Here is a 24,174-nt window from a genome sequence, read left to right as displayed (position 1 = left end):
GAGAACAGAACTGAATGCATTTAGGAGCGCTCCGTTCTGTTCAGTTACATTTTTGTCCCCATTGACAATGAATGGGGAAAAAAAGGAAGCGTTTTTTTTCCCGGTATTGAGACCCTATGACGGATTTCAATACCGGAAGAGAGAAACGCTAGTGGGAAAGTAGACTAACCCAGTACACACTTCAACCTCCGGCCTCTAGGTGTCGCACGAGCCCACAGCTCATACTTCAGCTCAGTTTTCAAGCTTTAATGACAGCAATTCTTATTGACACCTTAAAGGGAAACTACAAGTCCCGGCGTGCTAAGCGAAGAATTCCAACCAATCGGAGTAGAAGGATTTTTTTTTCACTGGCGCTGCCGGGGCGCGCGGGCGGCTTTTGTGTGAGGAGGAAGCGGGCGGTGGTGACCCGGACACACCCGGAAAAAAACTGAAACGTACCGGGGGGGAGGGAGGGGGTATTTAGTCACCCGGGAGCCGACATCCGGAAGCCTCCCACGACGCCAGGAAACCCCTCGGCGATAAAACACCCGTTACTCCCCCCGCGGCGCCCAAAACTGAGGCCTGGGCCTGGTCAGCGCACACACGACCCCAACCGGGTGCACTACTGCCCGAAACGTCACCGCCAGGAGGGTAGAAGTCCATAGACACCCGAATAAAAGAACCGTCGCCATTTTATGTCGCCCCTACAGACGAGGCTCACCCGAAAAATATTAAAAAGAACTGTATAGACGCCCGGATTTTTTTTTCTTCTCAGTAGGAGTGGGGGTGAAGCCCGGATATTACGTCAGACCCCCGGTTTTCCTCCCCTCTCCTTACGGTCATCCGCGGGTTCCTGTCGCTGAGTCCGAGACACCGGGATCTAGAATGGAACAAACTGAAGGTGAGGGCGGCTGGTCCGAAGAGCTGACACTCTACTGGGGGGAGGGGAGCACTGGGGATATTGGGGGGGATTTATTATATGATTGGCGATAGGATAAGACTTCTTGTCCGAGGAGCTGACACTCTAGTGGGGGGGAGGGGCCGGATATATATACTAGCTATGGATCAATGGAGGAGGGGAGACTTGGTTGACTTTTGATATGGTTTGGAGATAGGACAGGCTTCTTGTCCTAGGAGCTGACACTCTAGTGGGGGAGGGGTGTATATATATATATATATATAGATATATACATACATATATACAGGCTGTGGGGGAGGGGGAATGTTCATTGATTAGTGACATGGGGCTTTATGCCCCAGGGGCTGACACTCTACTTGGTGATGTGGAGGTGTAGAGAGGAGTGTTTACATGTGACTGATATGAGCAGCCACTCACCCTTGTCTGCGGAGCTGACGCTCCGGTGGAATAGTCCTGTATGTGGTGTATAGATCACGGGCTGTTGTGTATGGGTCCGTGTGTGTACACGTGTCTGTATGTGCACATATGTTTATATACATCTGTGTTTTGTGTGTGTGTTTATGTATTTTTATTTTCTATATCTGTTTATACAATGATTGTGTATATATTTGTTTATATATATATATATGTCGGTGTATGTTTGTGTTTACGTATAAGATATATATTTTATATATGTGTGTTTCTGTATAAGGCCACTTTCACATGGTCAGTATTTTGCCTCTGTATTTAGCCTCATGCACACGACCGTTACGTTTTTTTGCGGTCCGCAAACCGTGGATCTGCAAAAAAACGGAAGCCGCCCGTGTGCCTTCTGCAATTTGCGGCCCATTGTAGAAATGCCTATTCTTGTCTGCAAAACGGACAAGAATAGGACATGCTATTTTTTGCGGCCTCATTGAAGTGAATGGGTCCGCAGCGGAGCCACCCAAAAATGCGGCTCGGATGCGGACCACAAAAACGGTCGTGTGCATGAGGCCTTTCTAAGCCAAAACCAGAAGTGGATCCTATAGAGAAAAAGTATAATGGAAAGACAGGTTCCTCCTCTTCTGTGTCTTGGACCCAAATACTGATCGTGTGAAAGTGTATATTATATATAGCGCGTGTGTACTTCTATATACTGCCTGTGTGTATGTGAATATGTTTATTACATAATGTATGTGTGTGTGTATATATATATATATTCATTCATTCACTATCCGGGCCGTAGGTTTCTGCTGTGTGTTGTAGTTCTCTCGCTCTCTCCATACATTACAGTGAATCCTTCCATATGTTGTGTGTCCGGCCTTCTGCAGAGCTGCGGTGTCGTTACTCTACATGTCTGATCGGTGTATTACCTTGGCTAGTAATAGTAGTATCATTACAAAGGCTTGATGTTATCCAGATGAGTGCGGGGCATATGGGGGGTCTTCTGCCCATCCCCCGTATTAGATGTAGAAGATCCGGCTGCTCAGGTGATACTGGAGGGTGCTGTGCATTAGGGCTTCTCTTACCTCGGGGCACATAAAATATATACATATGAATAGTAAAGTCCCTCGTCCCAATGACAGAAGCGCCCGATCCTGTTTCCACGCTGTCTCCAGGCTGGCAGTCTGCTACAGTGTGTCACTGTAAGAACCTGGAAACAGGTTCACAGACGGCAGTCAGAGGTATTGTGCGTAATTAGGAATTGAAAGTATCTTTAAAGGGATGTTCCCACCTTAAGGTGCCATATACATTAGTGTATTGTCAAGAACAGTGGGTGGTGATGATAGCGGGAGATGAGCCACCACCAGAGGTGTCCGGCAGTCGTATCCATAAACATCGAATTAATTTAGGTCCCACCTCTGGGACCCTGACCTGTGTCCAGCAAGCCGGTCCCCAATGGAGATGTAGCATTGCATGTCAGCAGCTCTGTCAATTGACCTATATGAGAGGTAGCTGAGCGCGATTGCTCGCTTGTTTCCGTAAGGGCTCGTTTTCAGAACCGATTAAAGTCTAGGATACTGTTCACATGGTGAGTTAATGACGGCCATCAAAAGAATAGGACGCGTTCTGTTTTTGGCCGTTTTCGCAGCCATATGTAAATGATTAGACGTCGCTGCGATTGGTGAGTTTGTGGGTATCCGGAGATGGTTCCCAAACCAGATACAATAAATAAGGAAGACCCCTGTACTCCGCTTTGCTGATTAATATGCGTTGATTTATTAAGGCGGGATTTTTTCCAGTACAGAAAGTGCAGAACGTTTTTGGCTCAATGGCCTTCTTCAGAAGTATCGGCTCTGCCGCACCGGGGGTTTAAAGAAAGATTATAGGGAGAGAGGGTATGGCGCTGTAGTGAGTGAGGTTTGTGCCTGTTTTGTACAGCGCCAAACCCTCTCCCCCTATCATCTTTCTTTAAACCCCCGATGCGGCAGAGCCGGTACTTCTGAAGAAGGCCATTGAGCCGAAAACGTTCAGCACTTTCTGTACTGGAAATCCCACCTTTATTAAATCTATGCATATTAAGCAGCAAAGTGGAGTACAGGGGTCTTCTTTATTCACAGTCATATGGACCCCATTGAAATGAATGGGCCTATTTTTGAAGAGCTGTATACAGAAGTGCACCCATTCGGGGGGTAAAAAAAACCTAACAAAATACCTCATCCATCTGCACGCAGAGGAACACTTGCTCAAAACTGGAGGCAGAAGGACCTGATGTCATGACGCTGGGAGCACAGGTCCTGGTGCCTCCAGTGCAGAGGAAGTGATCCCTGGAGTGCAAGTCGATGAGGGGAGTATTTTTTTGGGGGAAACAAAATAAAGAATAAAGCATCAACACTACCTGAGGGAGGGGGGACTGAGAGGGTGTAATTATATATACTGGGGGCACAATGGGGAGCCCATATATATACTGGGAGGGAACAATGGGGAGCCCATATGGATACTGGGAGGGAACAATGGGGAGCCCATATGGATACTGGGAGGGAACAATGGGGAGCCCATATGGATACTGGGGGGGAACAATGGGGAGCCCATATGGATACTGGGAGGGAACAATGGGGAGCCCATATGGATACTGGGAGGGAACAATGGGGAGCCCATATGGATACTGGGGGGGAACAATGGGGAGCCCATATGGATACTGGGAGGGAACAATGGGGAGCCCATATGGATACTGGGAGGGAGCAATGGGGAGCCCATATGGATACTGGGAGGGAGCAATGGGGAGCCCATATGGATACTGGGAGGGAGCAATGGGGAGCCCATATGGATACTGGGAGGGAGCAATGGGGAGCCCATATGGATACTGGGAGGGAGCAATGGGGAGCCCATATGGATACTGGGAGGGGAGCAATGGGGAGCCCATATGGATACTGGGAGGGGAGCAATGGGGAGCCCATATGGATACTGGGAGGGGAGCAATGGGGAGCCCATATGGATACTGGGAGGGGAGCAATGGGGAGCCCATATGGATACGGGGAGGGGAGCAATGGGGAGCCCATATGGATACTGGGAGGGGAGCAATGGGGAGCCCATATGGATACTGGGAGGGGAGCAATGGGGAGCCCATATGGATACTGGGAGGGGAGCAATGGGGTGTGTGTGTGTGTGTGTATATATATATATATATATATATATATATATATATATATAATATATATATACTGGGGAAAAAATGAGGAGCACATTTAGATACTGGGAGTGCAATAATGAGCACATAGATTTGGGGGCACAATAGGGAGCACATGTAGAGTTACTGGGGGCACAGTGTGGAGCACATGTATACTGAGGGGACTGCAGAGTTTGGGATTTAAAAATCCAAAAACGGCTGGTTTGACAGAGGTGCTTTCACAGTAGGTCTGAGCTGCAGCAGTCAGTGTGATGAAGAGCTTACAATCAGTTGGATGTTTTGCTTGTGCCTGCATCAGACGGCTGCAGTGTACATAAGTACACGATTGTGGAAATTCAGGCAGTGAGTCATTTTCTGAGGAATTACTGTCAGTGATCAGGGGATCCCCCCCCATGCCGTCCTCCCTCTGTGTCATCATGATGTATTACATGGTGTACAGGACTCTGGCTGTTTATATGGTACCTACCTGCGCTCTCCCATATTGACAGGGTAGCAGTGTAGCAAATGGGGTTCTGTGCAAAAAAAAAGTGCAAAACATTTGTTTGCTGTCGCCATGGAGACACACAGGTCTGCAAAGGAGCTGTAGAAGCAAAAGGAGTTTTTTTTGTTTAATTTAAAACCTGTTTCTTCTGATCATGGAGGTTTTGTTGAATACCTCGGTGTCGTCTGTGCTTCCAGTATTATCGCTACCTGTGAACTTACCTTGTTGATGGCGTTTGTTGGCATCAGTTTTCTCATTTTTGTTTATATAAAAATGGCTGACAGCAGGTTACGGTGGATGACTCCTATTCTGAGCCGTCGTTTCTTTGGAGCGGATGGCGCCTCTTTAGGGTATATTCACACGTGGTGTAAATGGCTGCAGGTTTGTGTGCGGCAGATCTGCAGATTTTAAGAAATCTCATCCACATCATGATGGAACAAAAATCATCAGCGTTTAGTGACCTGCAGTGAGGAGGTTAAATCTGAATTTAGGGTCTTTAGGCCCCTTTCACACGGTTTTTCCGTGCGGGTGCATTGCGTGAGGTGAACGCGTTGCACCCGCACTGAATCCGGACCTATTCACTTCAATTGGGCTGTGCAGATGAGCGGTGATTTTGACGCATCACTTGTGCGTTGCGTGAAAATCGCAGCATGTTCTATATTTTGCGTTTTTCACTCAACGCAGGCACCATAGAAATGAATGGGTCTGCGTGAAAATCACAAGTATCCGCAAGCAAGTGAGGATGCGGTGCAATTTTCACGCATGGTTGCTAGGAGATGATAGGGATGAGCAATCCCGGACCCCATTAAAGGGAATTTACTGTATTATTTTCCCTTATAACATGGTTATAAGGGGAAATAATAGCATTCTTAAAGGGGTATTCCCATCTTCAGTATTAATCCTTCCCTTGTCCAGCGCGACGTCCACTTCCTGGATTCGGCTGGGCTTGAGTGACGTCTTCTCTCGACCAGGCCGCGTTTGCGCAGAAGGATGACGTTTTTTTCCCGGCCGGGCCGCGAAATGTCCTGAACGCGCACGTACCCCACGCATGCACCATGGTGACTTATTCCTGGCCTGTATAGTACAGAGCCGTCGTGCGCGTTTGCGGTTCTGTACTATACTGGCCAGGAAGAAGTCATCATGGCGCATGCGCGGCGTGCGTGCGCGTTCAGGACATTTCCCGGCCGGAAGAGAATCTTCAGTCTTCTGCGCAAGCGCGACCCGGCGGGATTCGACAGGTGAGGTGGCTGTAACCAGGGGAGACCAAAGATAACATCAGGTAAGAGGGGACTTATTTTCTAAAAAAGGGTGGGAATTGGGTAATAAAATGTATTTAGAAAAATGATCACTGTCAAATCATTAACAGATTTAACAGTGATCATTAAGATGGGAATACCCCTTTAATACAGAATGCTTAGTAAAATGTCGATTGAGGGGTTAAAAAAACCATAACTCAAATCATCCACTGGATCGCGCAGCCGGTATCGTCTTATTTCTGCACGACCTGCAAAAGGACCTTTGACGTAATAGTGCTCACCACGTGGTGAGCGCGATGACGTCAGCGAAGGTCCTTTAGCAAGTCCTTCAAGAAGAACAAAGCAGAGGATCCCAGCTGCGCAATCAAGTGGATGATGTGTTATGTTTTTTGTTTTTTTTTTTGTTTTTTTTTAACCCTCAATGGACATTTGACTTTACATTCTGTATTAAGAATGCTATTATTTTCCTTTATAACCATGTTATAAGGGAAAATAATAAAAATCTACACAACACCTAACCCAAACCCGAACTTCAGTGAAGAAGTCCAGGTTCGGGTCTGGGTACCACGTTAATTATTTTTTTTATCACGCCCGTGCAAAACTCATTGCACCCGCGCAATAAAAACTGAGCAACGCAACTCAATCGCAGTCAAAACTGACTGAAATTGCGTGCGCACTCGCGCAGGTTTCCTGCGATGCACACGCGACGCATCCGGAGCAAATCCGGGACGCCCATGTGAATGAGGCCATGATGGCTAACCTCCGGCACTCCAGCTGTGGTAAAACTACAACTCTCAAGGTGTACGCTTGCTTGGCTGTTCTTAGAACTCCATAGAAATGACAAGCATGCTGGGAGTCGTAGTTTCACCACAACTGTGTGCCGGAGGTTAGCCATAAAAGGATATAGAGGAGTCCAAAGTGTCAGAATTTGGGGGATCAGGGCAGGGCTGTCACCTCTGTTCCTGAGCCCCATTGACTATAGGGGGTATTCCACATTCTCATGACCTGACACTTTAAATGGGAGACTTCAACATTAGTTGATGCCCCTTGACTTTTTTTTTTACCTCCCCACCCTTGTAGCAATAGGTTGGGGTCTAGCCCTATGGAGGAAATGAGAGGCCCCACATTGTTGTATCCGTCACACTGTATTATATTGGTTAGAGTTTTGACATTTTTTTGGACTTTGGCATTAAGGCCATTTTTTGGCATATCCAGAGATACTTGGTGGTTGTTCTTTCAGGGTGGAAAGGTTGCAAATGCACAATCAGCGGGGGCGGCAGACCCCCGGATGGGACTTCTGTGGCGTAGCTTGTCCATGTATTAGAAGCATTTGTAGTGTCCACACTGGAGTACTGCAGGGACTGGGGATAGGTCATTAATATCTAGCAACAGCCGGAGACCGCGTAAATGAAGCCAGTGAATGCTCTGGATGGAGTAAAAAGGAGGCTGTGTTCACCTTTACGAATATATTTATTATTGATCCAATGCGCCTGAAAATAAAATGACTTTACAAATAGCCTTTATTTTCGTTTTGTGCCTGCAGCTCTTTTGCAGACCCATGTGTCTGTATGGTAACAGACAACAAGCTGCAGTTATATTGCCGTCCCTCTGTTGCCTGCCTCTTTCTCAGGCCTCCTGCTCACGACCGGATCCATTTTGTGGTCAGCAAACCGCGGATCCATAAAATACGCATGCGTCCTGTGTGCATCCCGCAGTTTTCATGGGACCCACTGGAAGAAGAGGGGGAAAAAAAATAAAGCTTAGCCGCACGGATGCAGACAGCGAGCGCACTGATGACATTTTTGCGGACCCATAGAAATGAAGGGGTCTGTGCGCAATCTGCAAAAAAATGTGGATCAGACAAGGACCAAAAATACGGTTGTGTGCATGAGGCCTAACAAAGATTTGTTATGTTTGAATGGCAAAATGAATGTCTGATCTGACTACAAGGGGGTTGTTTGTTGTCTGTTACCATGGAGACGCATGGGTCAGCATAAGAGCTGTAGACAAGTAATGGAAAGACTTGAGACATTACAATTGGCTCCTGCTTCAGTCTGTTATTTTCTCTGCTCCTTTGGCTTTGATACATTGTTTATTTGCTGATATTGTGATTATTTGCTCTGCAGCTTTAGATGCTGTCTGTCAGGCGTTTGCCTTTTGTAGTTCTCTCGTTGTTTGCCATGGGAAGCAATGTGTGTCTCATATGACGGGGCGACTGCCATATTCCGTAAAGGGCTAAAATATCCCAGGCCCTCCTTAGGCAGCCATAGATGTGTGTTAAAGGGGTTGTGCAGGCTGTGTGTATTGATCTATACTCGGGATAGGTCATCAATATCAGGTCGGTCCGAGTCTGACACCCTGCACCCCCCCTCCGATCAGCTCTTTACAGAGGACGTGGTGCCAGGTGTCGGACCCCTCACCATCAGATATTGATGAGGATAGGTCATATATGTTGCTGCACATGAACACGGCCGTAGTTTTGGTCCACGTCCAATCCGCATTTTGTGTGGATTGCATGCAGACCCGTTTGTTTCTATGGATCCGCAAAAAATGCAGACAGCACATGGACGTCATTCATGTGCTGTCCGGATCTGTGCGGCTCTTCCGCAAATGATAGTAAATGCTCTTTTCATCCATTTTGTGGACAAAAATAGGAATTTCTACTGATGGGAGTGAGAAAATTGCGGCATCCAAACATCCAGTATCCATACGGTCGTGTGCATGAGCCCTTGGTTGCAGCGCTGTGTGTGTCGCCTGCAGCCTTTGTGTATTTTCCTTTTGCTCTGGTATTTTCTGTGAATTCATATTTTCTCCAGGGATTTTTGGGGGGAGCTGAGGAGGTTTCTGATTATTTGAATGGGTTGTCTGGTTTTCCTGTATTGATGACCTATGCTCATGTCAATATTAGATCGGCAGGGGTCCAACTCCTAGCACCCCCAATAACCAGCTGTTTGAAGAGAACGCAGCAAATAAGCTAGGTCCTCACTAAAGGCAAACCGGACAATCCCTTTTAAAGGGGTTATCTGAGAGTGTAAAAAGCCCCCCCCATATGCCGGTCCTCCCACACTTCACTTACCTCGCACCCCACTCCCTGCGCCGCTCCTGGACTTTGCACTGCCGCTTCTCCCTGTGCTTGGATCAAAACATGTTGTGTCGGGGGAGCGGGTGGAGCAGCCAATGAGACTGGGACGAGCCTCCCTAGTGTCACCCGTGATGCTAGGGAGGCTCGTCCCCGCCTGCCATTGGCTGCTCTCCCCCCGACACCGGATGAAGCACCAGCGGCGGTGCGGGGAGCCAGTATTCAGTGTGGGGGGTCCGGCATATGGGGAGACTTTTGATACTCTCGGATAACCCCTTTAAGGTGCTATTACATGTGTGCGTTCTCAAAGCTTACCAAGCACAGCGCCGTTCGTTGTATAGTGCCTGCGCTTGGTATTTCATGCAACTCAGGCCCATTCACTTGAAGGGGACTGACCTGCGCCTAGGTCATGTGACCAATGAACATGATGTCACTGGCCAAGGAAGAGGCTGCAGCGCTCACCGGAGCACCACTGCCCTTTTTAAGGAGCTGATCGGCGGGGGTGTCGAGTCAGGCCATCAATATAAAAATCCCAGAGAATCCCTTTAATACTTCATTACTAAAAGGCAATCCAAATAAACATTGTCATGATGGTTCAGTCCATACAGTCTGGATCTTCCTCAGATTTGGTTAGGTACAGCGCTTTTGCTTTTCGACTGTTCATGTGCACTTACTTGCACGCTATTGTTGCACCTAATCTAATCGAGCGGCAGTGAAGGAGGTGATGGCTGATGACGTTTATTTGGGTCACCTTTCAATAATGAAGTATTAATGTGTAAATACCCTGAGTGCAGTCCCTCTTTATCCTGATCAGGATCCTGCGCATGCACCAATTAGTTGCGGAGTGCCTGAGATCGCCTGTGAAGCCATGGACACTAGATGGCAGAACATTGATCTGCGGCGCCCAGTCATCAGTCCTCGCTGCACATAGGCCGTCACTGAGGGCTGCGTGTAAAGCATTGCCGTGTGGCTGCCATAGATAGTGGCCTCGTCAGCAGTGATAACAAGGTAATAATAATGTCAGAGCCTGAGGGAGATAAGTCAGCCAAATATGCTGAAATATGCCCTTTTTTAAAATAAAACCCAGCCCCTGCCCCCTCCAGCGCAACCCACAGCCAAGTGCAGTCAGTAGGCTGTTGTCACATGGTTCAACCATTTCAATCATATGACCGCATGCTTTATATCATGTGGTCTTGTGACATCACTGAGGCCTCACATGTCTATGAAATTCCTGTAATTTGGCATCCTGTAATTCACAGTCTGGCCCCAGTGTTCAGTGCAGAACTGCGCGATGGTCTTGAATGGCACCGGGACTAGGAGACAAGACGAGCAAAGTAGTTTGATGTCTGCCAGTCATGCATTTGGTGAGGGCGTCTTTTTGTGGCTATGGCGCAAATGGGTATCCTGTAACTGCATTGAGAGTTGGGCGTTCCTGTTTTGACTGCAGGGCAAGTGTGTGGTAGGCCTCCTGTGGATATTAGGCAAGGCCCTGCCCCGACTGCCGGGCACGTAGGCAAGGTTCTGCCCCGACTGCCGGGCACGTAGGCAAGGTTCTGCCCCGACTGCCGGGCACGTAGGCAAGGTTCTGCCCCGACTGCCGGGCACGTAGGCAAGGTTCTGCCCCGACTGCCGGGCACGTAGGCAAGGTTCTGCCCCGACTGCCGGGCACGTAGGCAAGGTTCTGCCCCGACTGCCGGGCACGTAGGCAAGGTTCTGCCCCGACTGCCGGGCACGTAGGCAAGGTTCTGCCCCGACTGCCGGGCACGTAGGCAAGGTTCTGCCCCGACTGCCGGGCACGTAGGCAAGGTTCTGCCCCGACTGCCGGGCACGTAGGCAAGGTTCTGCCCCGACTGCCGGGCACGTAGGCAAGGTTCTGCCCCGACTGCCGGGCACGTAGGCAAGGTTCTGCCCCGACTGCCGGGCACGTAGGCAAGGTTCTGCCCCGACTGCCGGGCACGTAGGCAAGGTTCTGCCGGGCACGTAGGCAAGGTTCTGCCGGGCACGTAGGCAAGGTTCTGCCGGGCACGTAGGCAAGGTTCTGCCGGGCACGTAGGCAAGGTTCTGCCGGGCACGTAGGCAAGGTTCTGCCGGGCACGTAGGCAAGGTTCTGCCCCGACTGCCGGGCACGTAGGCAAGGTTCTGCCGGGCACGTAGGCAAGGTTCTGCCGGGCACGTAGGCAAGGTTCTGCCGGGCACGTAGGCAAGGTTCTGCCGGGCACGTAGGCAAGGCCCTGCCCCGATCCTTAGCTGAGCTGGAAGCAGATAGCTCGCCCACTGTGTATGGGTGTACTGGGGGCTGCAGAATGGTTCTATGTAATGTAGTATATTTTTCACATAAATTAAAACGCTAATAGAATCAAAATCTACAATTCAACATTTTGTATTTTTCTCCTCAGGCCCTATGAGAGAAAGGGAAAGCTGATGATGCCTGAGCACGACAATGGATTTCTCCTTCTCTTTCATGCAAGGGATCATGGGAAACACAATCCAGCAACCCCCTCAACTCATCGACTCCGCCAACAACCGGCAGGATGATGCCAATAGCAGTGATCAGGCCGATGAGGGTGGGCACACACCCTACGATTCTGGCCTCCAGCCGGACTTCCAGTACCCCACTCCCACCACCGAGGACCTGCCGCCTCTCACCAATGGCTACCAGTCTTCGCTGGGGTATGACTCACAGGTCAAATACGCAACCTACTCTCAGTATCCCAATGGTTCAGCCAATGGGTACGGCATGAGGAACTACAGCACTCTGGAGTGTTACCACCACCTGGAAACGGCGGCCATGCGCCCTCATGAGGGAGTGTTCAAATCTTCGCCCCCTCAGCCCACATCACCACCCAACCTTCTGCAACCACCTCCGTCCTCAACGATCATCACCCAAAAGAAGACCGGTTCCCCTGAGATCAAGTTAAGAATTACAAAGACTATTCAGAATGGACGGGAGATGTTTGAGTCGTCGCTGTGTGGGGATCTTCTGCTTGAGGCCAGTGAGATAAATCGGAAGAAGCATGAGAGGAGGAGAGAGAGGAAAGAGAAAAGGAAAAAGAGCAGCAGGCATCATCATCACCATCACCATCATCACCACCACCGGGAAGAGCTGATAGCGGAGGAGCCACAACCACACGAGATACACAAGGTGGATCCTCCCGAGGAGGAAACTGTGAGTTCTGCCGCGCTTGTACTAGAGGGTTGTTAGAGGGGTTTCTTCATCTCGACAACTAACTCCCGTTTGGACTTTTAGGGAATATGGGTGTCACAGCGAGGGTTTCCCTGAGCCAGAGTGAAGAACTGGTTCTTCCATGCATCACATGGAGGCCATTCATTTGCATAGTCGCTGCAGGTGAAATAAGCAACCAGACGGGTTCTGTGTGATGAGACAAATCCTTTAAGTCAGGGACCGTTCTACGGGTTTTCAGATCCTGCAGTTCATACTCGTGTTTTGTACGTTTTCCCAGTGTTCATTTCTTGTTCCCTTTCTTTCTTTCCTATCATTTAAATAAAGCCACGCTAGATGCTTATTATGCATTTTTTATTTCGTTTTATATTGATTTTGTTTTACTGATGCTGGATTCACACCTTCCGATAGTGCCGCGTAAGGCTTTGTTCACACGTTATGCTGTCGGCCAGATGCTCGTCAGGTGCGGGGAATAAGCCGCTGCCGGACACCTCTGGTGGCGGTGTATCTCCATTTTGCACGAAGGATTTCAAATCGGGGAATGCGGTAGTCTGTGCACTCCCAGGCACTGAAATCTCTAGGTTTAGTTGTTCATCTGTTGTCTATGTGGCAAGCATTAAAGGGAACCTGTCATGGCGAGCTGCAGGCAGCAGGTTATAGATCAGGAGGAGCTGAGCAGATTGATATAAAGATTTATGCGTAAAGATTCAGTAGAGCATCTAATTTATTGATGAAATTCCTGGTCATTCTGGGCTGTGAAGTCCAGGAGGCGGTCCTATCAGTGATTGACAGCCTGCCCTCTGACTGTGTATACAGAGAGAGCTGTCAGTCACTGATAGGACCGCCTCTGTGACTTCATAGAACAGAATGAGCAGGAATTTAAATTAAAGGGCTTTTCCTGAGATACTTTAACTGATGACCTATCCTCTAGATCAGGGATGCCCAACTTGCGGCCCTCCAGCTGTTGCAAAACTACACCTCCCAGCATGCCTGGAAAGCTTACAGCTATTAGGGCATTCTGGGAGTTGTAGTTTTGCAACAGCTGGAGGGCCGTAGGTTGAGCATCCCTGCTCTAGCTAGCTCACTAGTATCTGGTGGGGTCCCGGGCGTCGGACCCCCACTGATCAATCAGCTGATGACCTATCCTCTAGATTGGGGATGCCCAACCTGTGGCCCTCTAACTGTTGCAAAACTACAACTTCCATCTTGCCTGGGACAGCCTTTAGCTAACAGGAAATGCTGGGAGTTGTAGTTTTGCAACAGCTGGAGGGCTGCAGGTTGGGCATCCCCGCTCTAGATACGGTAGTTCATCAGTATCTGCTCAGTGGGGGTTCGACACCCGGGACCCCAACAATTAGTTGTTTGAGAAGGCACTGACGCTCGCATTAGGCCCATGTCCTTCTCCCAGCTTAGCCTAGGCCAGTGGCGTCACGTTCATTTTTCACATGGCCAAGGCACAGCTCGGCTCCATTGGAGTGAATGGGGCTGAGCTGCGATACCAAGCACGGCCACTATACAATGTACGGCGCTGTGCTCGGTGAGCACGGAGAAGGCCAAGGCGCTCACAGGAGCAGCGGTGCCTTCTCAAACAGCTGATCGGCGGGGGTCCCAGGTGTCGGACCCCAACAGATGAGATACTGATGACCTAACCAGAGGATAGGTCATCAGTTAAAATATCTCAGAAGACCCCTTTAATTAAATAGACGTTTTACTGAATCTTTTCGGATGCTCTAAAGCAGAAAATGCAGATTTAGTATTTTCATAATGACAGGGTCCCTTTACGGCTGCGCGCTGTGTGCAGGGTTTGCTGTATGCGCTGGGAAAGATCCTGTTGCATTTGTCAAACGTATCCATAGGTGCCTGTTCACACGACAGATTCTTAGGCTGGTATATGTTGGTACACTTCTTTTTTTTTTTCTGCTATCTATAATAGTTTTGTCTGGTATGCAGTTTCATTCAGAGGAATCCCCTCCCAAAAATCTATACTGCGCAGTGTACTATGGGCAAGATATGCCACCTATACAGTATCACTATCGGGGACGGACGTTGGGAGACCCCCCCCCGGCGTATGCTTGTGTAACTAGACCCTTACTCTGAGCCGTTGTTGGGTTCGATAAAAACGTAACATCATAAATCTGTGTCTTATCTGACTGGATTCATTTTAAGAATTTTTAAAAACTGATCCAATATGTCTGTGAAGAATGGAAACCATTATGGTGGTGTGAACAGAGCCTAAGGAAGCCATATTTCTTTGCAAAAGTGCACGTTCGCTTTTGTGCCACGTTCTATGTTAAAGGGAACCAGTCACCACGAAATGAAATGCAATCTGCAGGCAGCGTGTTATAGAGCAGGAAGAGCTGAGCTGATTGCTACATAGTTTTATGGGTAAAAATTCTGTAAATTCTGTATACATTTATATCGCTGCTATTTCTAAAACCAGTGTTCACAGGGGAGGTGCTATCAGTGATTAAAGGGGATGTCCGCATTTCATGCCTTGATGCTCTCCTTTGCCCTGCGCTGAATCGCACAGGGCAAAGGCTTTTTTTTTTCGGAGATCTGTTGACGTACCGGCCTCTCCATAGGAAGTGTCCGTGAGGCTTCCGCCTAGCAGTGAGTCTGGTGATGTCACGAGCACTGATGGGCGGGCTATAGGACTGCCCTAGCCTGTAAAACGGGGCACGGGAGAGCATCGGAGCATTTCAATACCTGGACAACCCCTTTTAACAGATATCTCTTTATACACACTTACACAGATAATGCTATCAATCACTGATAACACCTCCCCCGTGTACAGCTAGCAGTGACTGACAGCTGTCTCTGTATACACACTTAAACAGATAATACTATCAATCACTGATAACCCCCCCCCCCCCCCCCCCATGTACAGCTATCTCATCTCTGTATACACAGTTACACAGAGAATACTATCAGTCACTGGTAACACCTCCCCCGTTTACAGCTGAAGTCAGAAAAAATACAGATTAAAATATATAAATGTCATGATATATTGCAATCTGCTCAGCTCCTCCCGCTCTATACCATGCTGCCTGCAGATCGCACTGCATTTTGTGGTGACGGGTCCATTTTAATCACTACCACCCCCAGTCTTCTGCCATTCGCACGGTGTGAACTCTGCCTTATGAAACGCTCGCTGACTAACGGTTATCTGTTGTATCTGTTAGTCCTTCTCTAGTTCTTGCTTTCCTTCCTCATTTTTCTTGCATCATTTCTAAGATTATTTAATGCAACACAAGGCGACTGAGAACTGCTTGTTGGTTTAAAGGGGTATTCCCATCTGTAAAGTGATGGCGTATCCGTAGAATATCCTGTTACATTATGATGAGATGGCACAACGCTGGTGTAACGCTGCGTCCCCTTCACACCTGGCTACCCACTGTGCAGGGACCTGCAGCGGGAGCCCATTCACTTGAATGAGACAGAACGTAAGAGGGCCCCCAGCCCTAAACCAGCTCTTCGGAGCATAGACCTTCATGACCATCACAGTGATACCATATTCCTTTATAAGACAGGTGTACCCCTTTAGTTTGTCTGCTGTAATAAATGCTTGCTCTAGAATCATTATCCTATGGGGAATTAATGTGCCCTTCCTCTTACTCCTCCTGGAAAAGCAGACTGGTTCTCCAATCCACCAGGACTGGTTGGGATTAGGCACGCTGGTCTGGTCGCTGTCAAGAATGAAATCCGCTTTGGTAGTGTGAACAGAGGGAAAAGTCTATGCAATTGTAGCCTATACGCCTCATTCCTGCATTTCCTCTCCTATTCCTCCTAGAAATGTATGCATTAGGCTAGGCATTAATAGATTGTTCCCTGAGCTCTCTGGATCCAGCCTTCCTGGACGGTACCTGAATGCCCACCGGTCCCATTAACTACAATAGGGTCCGGTGGAGATCCAGCCACAACCTGGCAAATGCTGCGCTGATCTCTTAATGCTAGTGTGAAACCAGCCTAAATTGACAATCGGCGTTCCCATCTCCCTTGTCCTTGCACAGATTGATTGGCAGCAGGAACGTGTCAGACTTGGGGTTCATTCACGTGACGGTATTTTCAGTTCTGCGTTTTTTGCAGATCTCACGCGGACTCCTTAATTATAACGGGCCCACAGAAGATGCAGACAGGGCGCCGTCCGCATCTGTATCTCCATTCTGCGGCCCCTCAGAAAAGATAGAACACGTCCTTTTCTTGTCCGTTTTGCGAACAAGAATAGGCATTTCTAAAAAGGCTGAAAGTGCTGATCTGCAAATTGTGGAACACACACGGCCGGTATCAGACGACAAAACGGATATGGAGGTATGAATGCCCCCTCAGGAACGCGAACGCCCATTTGTTACTTTATTCCTAAATTTCCTGGAGTAATAACAGAGCAGCAGAGCAATGTAGAGCTGTGAACCACCGTCTTTAGATGTTACCCGTATGTTATGTGATTTGTTAATATCTCGCTCAGATTTTGCTCTTAAAGGGGATTTCTGCCTGCTGTCCCACATCACTGGATCTGCTTCTTCCCGCTGGGGTCCGGCTCCCTGGTGCTGCTCTCCTCTTGTCAACATCCTGTTTTATGAGCATGGTGAGGTGTGACCCAGGGACATTACACTTGGGGGATAAGTCACTGCTGTGGCCAGTCATTGGCTGCAGCGGCCACGTGACTTGCGTCAAACTGATTGACAGACGGAGAGTGGCAGTGATTGCGAGAGAGCAAAGGAGCTGGAACCTAGTGCTGGGGAGCAGGTAAGTGTGCTTCATCAGGCACCGTCATATGGAGGAAAGACCCTTGAAGTTGGAGAACCCCTTTTAAAAACCACCACATAGTTCACAAATGCATGTTTAACCCCTTCAGGACCCTGCCATTTTTCACCTTAAGGACCCGGCCATTTTTTGCAAATCTGACCAGTGTCACTTTACGTGGTGAACACTTTAAAACGCTTTTACTTATCCAGGCCATTCTGAGATTGTTTTCTCGTCACGTATTGTACTTCATGACAGTGGCAAAATAAAATTTTTATTTATAAAAAAAAAATGCCAAATTTACCCAAAAATTTTAAAAATGATCAAATTTCTATTTCTCAACTTTTTATAATAGATAGTAATACCTCCAAAAATAGCTATTACTTTACATTCCCCATATGTCTACTTCATGTTTGGATCATTTTGGGAATGACATTTTATTTTTTGGGGACGTTACAAGGCTTAGAAGTTTAGAAGCAAATCTTGAGATTTTTCAGAAAATTTCTAAAACCCACTTTTTCAGGACCAGTTCAGGTCTGAAGTCACTTTGTGAGGTTTACGTAATAGAAACCACCCAAAAATGACCCCATTTTACAAACTACACCCCTCAAGGTATTCAAAACTGATTTTACAAACTTTGTTAACCCTTTAGGTGTTCCACAAGAATTAATGGAAAATAGAGAGAAAATGTCAAAATTTCACTTTTTTTGGCAGATTTTCCATTTGAATCTATTTTTTCCAGTTACAAAGCAAGGGTCAACAGCCAAACAAAACTCAATATTTATTGCCCTGATTCTGTAGTTTACAGAAACACCCCATATGTGGTCGTAAACCGCTGAACGGGCACACGGCAGGGCGCAGAAGGAAAGGAATGCCGTACGGTTTTTGAAAAGGCAGATTTTTCTGGACTGGTTTTTTGACACCATGTCTCATTTGAAGCCCCCTGATGCACCCCTAGAGTAGAAATCCCCAAAAGTGACCCCATTTTTGTAACTACAGGTTAAGGTGGCAGTTTTGTTGGTACTATTTTAGGGTACATATGATTTTTGATTGCTCTATATTACAATTTTTTTGAGGCAAGGTAACAAGAAATAGCTGTTTTGGCACGTTTTTATTTTTTGTTATTTACAACATTCATCCCACAGGTTAGATCATGTGATATTTTTATACAGCAGGTTGTCACGGATGCGACAATACCAAAAATAACTACTTTTTTTTTTGTTTTGTTTCAGATTTACATAAAGCATTTTTTTTAAAAAAGGATTTTTTTAGTGTCTCCACTTTCTGAAAGCCGTAGTTTTATTTATTTTTTGGACGACTGCCTTGAGTAGGGGCTAATTTTTTGGGGGATAAGATGACTGATTGGTACTCTTATAGACTGCATATGACTTTTTGATCGCTTGCTATTACACTTTTTGTGATGTAAGGTGACAAAAAATGGCTTTTACACAGTTTTTTTTTACGGTGTTCACCTGAGGAGTTAGGTTATGTGATATTTTTATAGAGCAGGTTATTACGGACGCGGCGATACCCAATATGTCAAAAAAAAAAATTATGTAAGTTTTATACAATGATTTCATTTTTTAAACTAAAAAAATCATGTTTTAGTATCTCCATAGTTTGAGAGCCATAGTTTTTTCCGTTTTTGGGCAATTTTCTTAGGTAGGGTATGATTTTTGCAAGATGAGATGACTGTTTGACTGTCTTAGGTAGGGGCTAATTTTTTGCGGGATGAGGTGACGATTAGATTGGTACTATTTTGGCGGGCATACGCCTTTTTGATAGCTTGGTGTTGTACTTTTAGTGATGTAAGGTGACCAAAAAATGGTTTATTTAGCACAGTTTTTATTTTTTACAATGTTTATCTGAGGTGTTAGGTCATGTGATATGTTTATAGAGCCGGTCGATACGGAAGCAGCGATACCTAATATGTATACTTTTATTTATTTATTTTTTTCCTATTTTTACACTTTTTTATTTTTTTTAACTTTATTTGGGGAAAAAGACTTTTTTTTTTAAACTTTTTTTTTTACTTGAAACATAATTTTTTGGGGGGAAAACTGTATTTTTTCAACTTTTTTTCACTTTATTTTTTGTCCCACTTTGAGACTTCAACTTTTGGGGGTCTGATCCCCTTTACTTCTGTATTGGAATGCATTGGCTGTATGAGTATTACAGTGAGTATTACACATCCAGCTACCTGCCTGTATCTCACAGGCTCTCCCCCGGAAGGCAGCGCCGATGCCTAAGGAAGCAATCGGGCTGCCTTCCATGTCATCGGGTCCCCGTCACAGCAGCACGGGGACCCGATGGCAGCGCCGATCCACGTCCGACGTCGCACGTGCCGCGGTCAGCGCTGACTGCGGCACATGAAGGGTTAATGTGCCAGCATCAGTGATTTCACCGATGCTGGCGCATGCAGCAGGGGTCCAGCTATCAGTGACTGCCGGAACCCTGCTGCGGATTGGGTGGGCGCAGCTCCTGCACCCGCCCGATCCCCATGTAGTACATGTACGTCACGGGTCTTTAAGTCCCGCAAAGAAATGACGTAAATGTTTAAGGGGTTAAACTCACAGGATGACCAATTTTTTTGTGTGGCAATTTTACTTCCTTTATTGACTTCAGTGAGTGGCAGGAATTGCTTCTTTAACCCTTTGAGGAGCCTGCAATTTTCCATTTTTTTACTCCCATCCTTCCTAGAGCTATTTGTTTTCCCGTTCACACAGCTGTACGAGGGCTTAATTTTTGCAGGACAAGTTGTACTTTCTAATGGCCCCATGTAATGTATCCAATGTAGTGGGGAGCTGGAAAACAATTCCAAATGGGGTGGAGTTGGAAACTAAATGAAATTTCACCACAGTTTTATGGGTTTTGTTTTTATGGATTTCCCTAAATCGTTATTTGGGTCAGTACGATTATAGCCACACCACATTTACATTTCTTTTCTTGTGTTTTAATATTGAAAAAATAACTTCGGCACATTTTATTTTTTTCCCTCGCATATTTTGACCGCCATAACTTTTTTTATAGTTGTGTATGGAGCTGTGTATGTTTTTTTTTTTTTTTTTTTTTTTTTTTTTTTTATTCTTTTTTTTTTTTTTGGGAGCTGAAACAATAAAAAATTGCGAAATTGGCTACTTAATTTTTTATTTTCTTGTTCTGTTACACCGTTCGCCGTATGGGTTAAATATTTTTATAGTTTAAATATTTGTTTTATATTTTTTTTAATTATGAGGAATACGGGATGATTAGCATTTTTATATTTTGTTTTTAAAAACTTTTTTTTTTTGTTTTGTTTAAGTCTCCCTACATGACTAACAATCAACCATTAGATTGCATCTACAAGACATTGCACTACTATTACAATAGTGGCATGAACATTTAGGCCCTTTTCACACGCGTGAGGTGAACACATTGCACCCGCACTGAATCCGGACCTATTAATTTCAATGGGTCTGTGCACACGAGCGGTGATTTTCACACATCATTTGTGCGTTGCGTGAACATCGCAGCATGCTCTATATTCTGTGTTTTTTACGCAACGCTGGCCCCATAGAAGTGAATGGGGCTGAGTGAAAATCGCAAGCATCCGCAAGCAAGTACGGATGCGATGCGTTTTTCACTGATGGTTGCTAGATGTTGTTTGTAAACCTTCAGTTTTTTATCACGCGCGTGAAAAACGCATTAAATTGCATTGAACCCGCGCATTATAAACTGAACACGATCGCATACAAGACTGAATGAACTTGCTTGCGAAATCGCGCATTTTTCACTGAACACATCTGGACCTAATCCGCTCGCGCTCGTCTGCAAGGGGCCTTAATGTCCCTGCTGATGTCTTGAGTCTGCGTTGTCGTGAATATGCACCAAATTTATTAGGCTGGGTTCACATCACGGTTTAGTTTCCCATTCTGATCGGTTTGAAGAACAGAAGAAGAAGAAAAAAAACGGGTCCTGTATTTTAACCCCTTAGTGACCAGTCTGTTTTGGGCCTTACTGACCAAGCATTTTTCTTCCTTTTTTCGTCGTCGCCTTCCAAGAGCTATAACTTTTTTTTTATTTTATCATTTATGTATCTGTAAAAGGGCTTGTTTTTTACGGGACAAGTTGTAGTTTTTAATGGCGCCATTTTAGGGTGCACATAACTTTCTGATTAACTTTTATTAACTTTCTGGGAGGGAGATGGGAAAGAACAGCAATACTGCCCCTGAGTTTTTACATTATAAATTTTGCGGTGTTCATTTTTCTGTATAAATAACATAATATCTTCGTTCTCTGGGTCAGTACGATTCCACTGAAACCAAATACATATGTTTTACTACTGTTGTGCAATAAAAACCCTTTTTTTTTTAAACAAAGAAGAAAATCTTTTCACATCGTCGCTTCCCAAGACCCATAACTTTTTTATTTTTCTTTCTATGTGTGAGGGCGTGACTTTTGCGGGACGACTTGTAGTTTTTATTTGTATCATTTTAGGGTAAATTACGCTTTTTGATCGCTTGTTATTAAAAAAAAAAAAAAAATTGTGGTGACTAAAAATAAATGAGTAATTCTGCCATTTTGTTTTTTTTTTGCGGTGTTCACCGTAGGGGATAATGATATTTTGTGTAGTGCGGGTGCAGCAATACCAAACGTGGGGGAGATTTTTGCAGTTGTTTTATTGAAAAGTGTATTTTCAATGGGTGAAAGGTGTGGGGTGTTACCAGTTGGGGGGGGGGGGGGGGGTGTCCCTGCACATTTTCAGACTGTGCAGGTTCACCCCCCAACTGGCTACCTCCCCTCTGTACCCTTACTGCAGACTACTAGTAATTCATTCATAACTTCTAGCAGGAATAATAGAGGAATAGCACAACATAGAGCCATAAGAATAGAGGCTCCAGAATTGTTATTACACAGGGAATGTATTAGGCCCCTTTCACACGGGCAAGTTTTCCGCGCGGGTTGAACGTATTGCACCCGCACTGAATCCCGACCCATTCATTTCTATGGGGCTGTGCACATGAGCGGTGATTTTCACGTATCACTTGTGCGTTGCGTGAAAATCGCAGCAAGCTCTATTTTGTGCGTTTTTCACGCAACGCAGGCCCCATAGAAGTGAATGGGGCTGCGTGAAAATCGCAATCAAGTGCGGATGCGGTGCGATTTTCACGCATGGTTGCTAGGAGACGATCGGGATGGGGACCCGATCTTTATTATTTTCCCTTATAACATGGTTATAAGGGAAAATAATAGCATTCTGAATATAGAATGCATAGTACAATAGGGCTGGAGGGGTTAAAAAAAAATAATTTAACTCGCCTTAATCCTCTTCTGTCTTGTTTTGTGAGGAATAGGACCTTTTGATGACGTCACTACGCTCATCACATGGTCCATCACCATGGTAAAAGATCATGTGACGGACCATGTGATGAGCGTAGTGACGTCATCAAAGGTCCTATTCTTCACAAAACAAGACAGAAGAGATGCCGGCTGCGCGAACAAGTGGATTAAGGTGAGTTAAATTATATATTTTTTTTTTAACCCCTCCAGCCCTATTGTAACCATGTTATAAGGGAAAATAATAGCAATCTACACAACACCTAACCCAAACCCGAACTTCTGTGAAGAAGTTCGGTTCTGGAACTTCTGGGTACCACATACAGTTCTTTTATCACGCACGTGCAAAACGCATTGCGATCGCATTTGCGGGGTGCCAATGGGAGACAGAGGGAGTCCACTCCCTCTGTCACTGCTCACATGTGGTGGGTGCCATTGCCTGCGGCATGTAAGGGGTTAAACAGACCGGATCGGCACTCCTGCAGGTCCGGGCTGTAAGGGTAGGAGCGCAGCTCTCATGTGCACACCCTAAGGCCCCTTAGTGACCGCCGTAAAAAGGCGTATTGATGGTCACTAAGGGGTTAAGCATCTGTTCTGGTCAGTTGTGCACATTTGGCATCCGTTTGAGCCATTTCCACCTGAGATCCGTTATTTTAGATGGAAAAATAAGTCCAGGACTTGATAAGGACGTTTCATAATATATATATTTTTTATTATTTCTGACCGATCTTCAGGATAGGTCATCAATATCAGATCGTGGGGGGAGGGGTGACATCTGGCAGCCCCCACAGATCAGCTGTTTGAATAGAGGGCTGGGCTCGTACGAGCGCTGCCTCCGCTGCTCTGTTTACCTGCCCACAGCAGCGATTGCAGCGACAATTACAAGTATGGTGTCCCCATTCACTTCACTGGGACAGACAGCCATCCCATAGAAGTGAGTGGGGACACCGACCATGTAATTACACTGTGAGCAGGGGAGGCAGCGCTTGTATGAGCAAACAGCTGATCGCTGGGGGGGTCGGACCCTCGCCTATCCCATATTGAGGACTTATCCTGAAGATAGGACATCAAAAGTAAAAAGCAGACAACCCCTTTTAAGGCTTGTAAAAGAGAGAATAAAAAAAGCCATGAAATTCATTTGAGTGTTTAGTTTTTTTTTTTTTTTCCCCTGTAGAGAAGTCGATATTAAATGCCTGAAAAAAATGCAAGAGAAACCGATAGCAACCAATCAGATTTCACCTTTCATTTGGCAAAGGACCTCTGAGAAATGAAAGGAGGAATCTGATTGGTTGCTATGGGCAACTAAGCCAGTTCTACTCTACACCACTCTCCCATTATACTTTCCTATGTACTTACAGGTAACTCCTGGCCGCAGGGGTGTTTGCTGAACAAAACTGCAAGAAAGACTGTGTGAGACCTGCGAGCCCTTGCTGGCGGGCGGTGGGCTGCTTCAAGCTATGGACGTCCAGGGGGTCGGATCTCTGGGCGCATTAGGCCGCCTTCACAGGTTGTTGCAGTGTTTTTTCCTCAACTGAAAATCCTTTCCATTCATATGAATTTTGGTGACAAGCACATGGATTTCTGCAAGCCCCATTAAGTGGAATGGAACTGATTTTCGGTCACGGAAAATTCTG

The 24,174-nt window shown here is 46.4% G+C and overlaps 1 protein-coding gene across 4 annotated transcripts in view; it reads left to right on the top strand.

Moving 5' to 3' along the window:
- The first annotated feature begins 293 nt into the window (after positions 1 to 293).
- Positions 294 to 24,174, top strand: part of NSD3 (nuclear receptor binding SET domain protein 3) — a 115,091-nt gene continuing 91,210 nt past the window's right edge. For 2 of the 4 annotated variants that reach the window (XM_040414761.1, XM_040414760.1), the window contains exons 1-2: positions 294 to 880; positions 11,700 to 12,469. In XM_040414761.1, the coding sequence (XP_040270695.1) occupies positions 11,744 to 12,469 (726 nt within the window). In that variant the 5' untranslated portion in view covers positions 294 to 880; positions 11,700 to 11,743. The remainder of the gene's footprint in view (positions 881 to 11,699; positions 12,470 to 24,174) is intronic. The other 2 variants (XM_040414763.1, XM_040414762.1) reach the window with 1 other exon arrangement.

Source organism: Bufo bufo, chromosome 1 (genome assembly GCF_905171765.1).
Source record: "Bufo bufo chromosome 1, aBufBuf1.1, whole genome shotgun sequence".
Classification (NCBI taxonomy): Eukaryota; Metazoa; Chordata; class Amphibia; order Anura; family Bufonidae; genus Bufo; species Bufo bufo.
The sequence above is the reverse complement of the archived record's forward strand: the minus strand, read 5'-3'. Positions and strand labels throughout refer to the sequence as shown.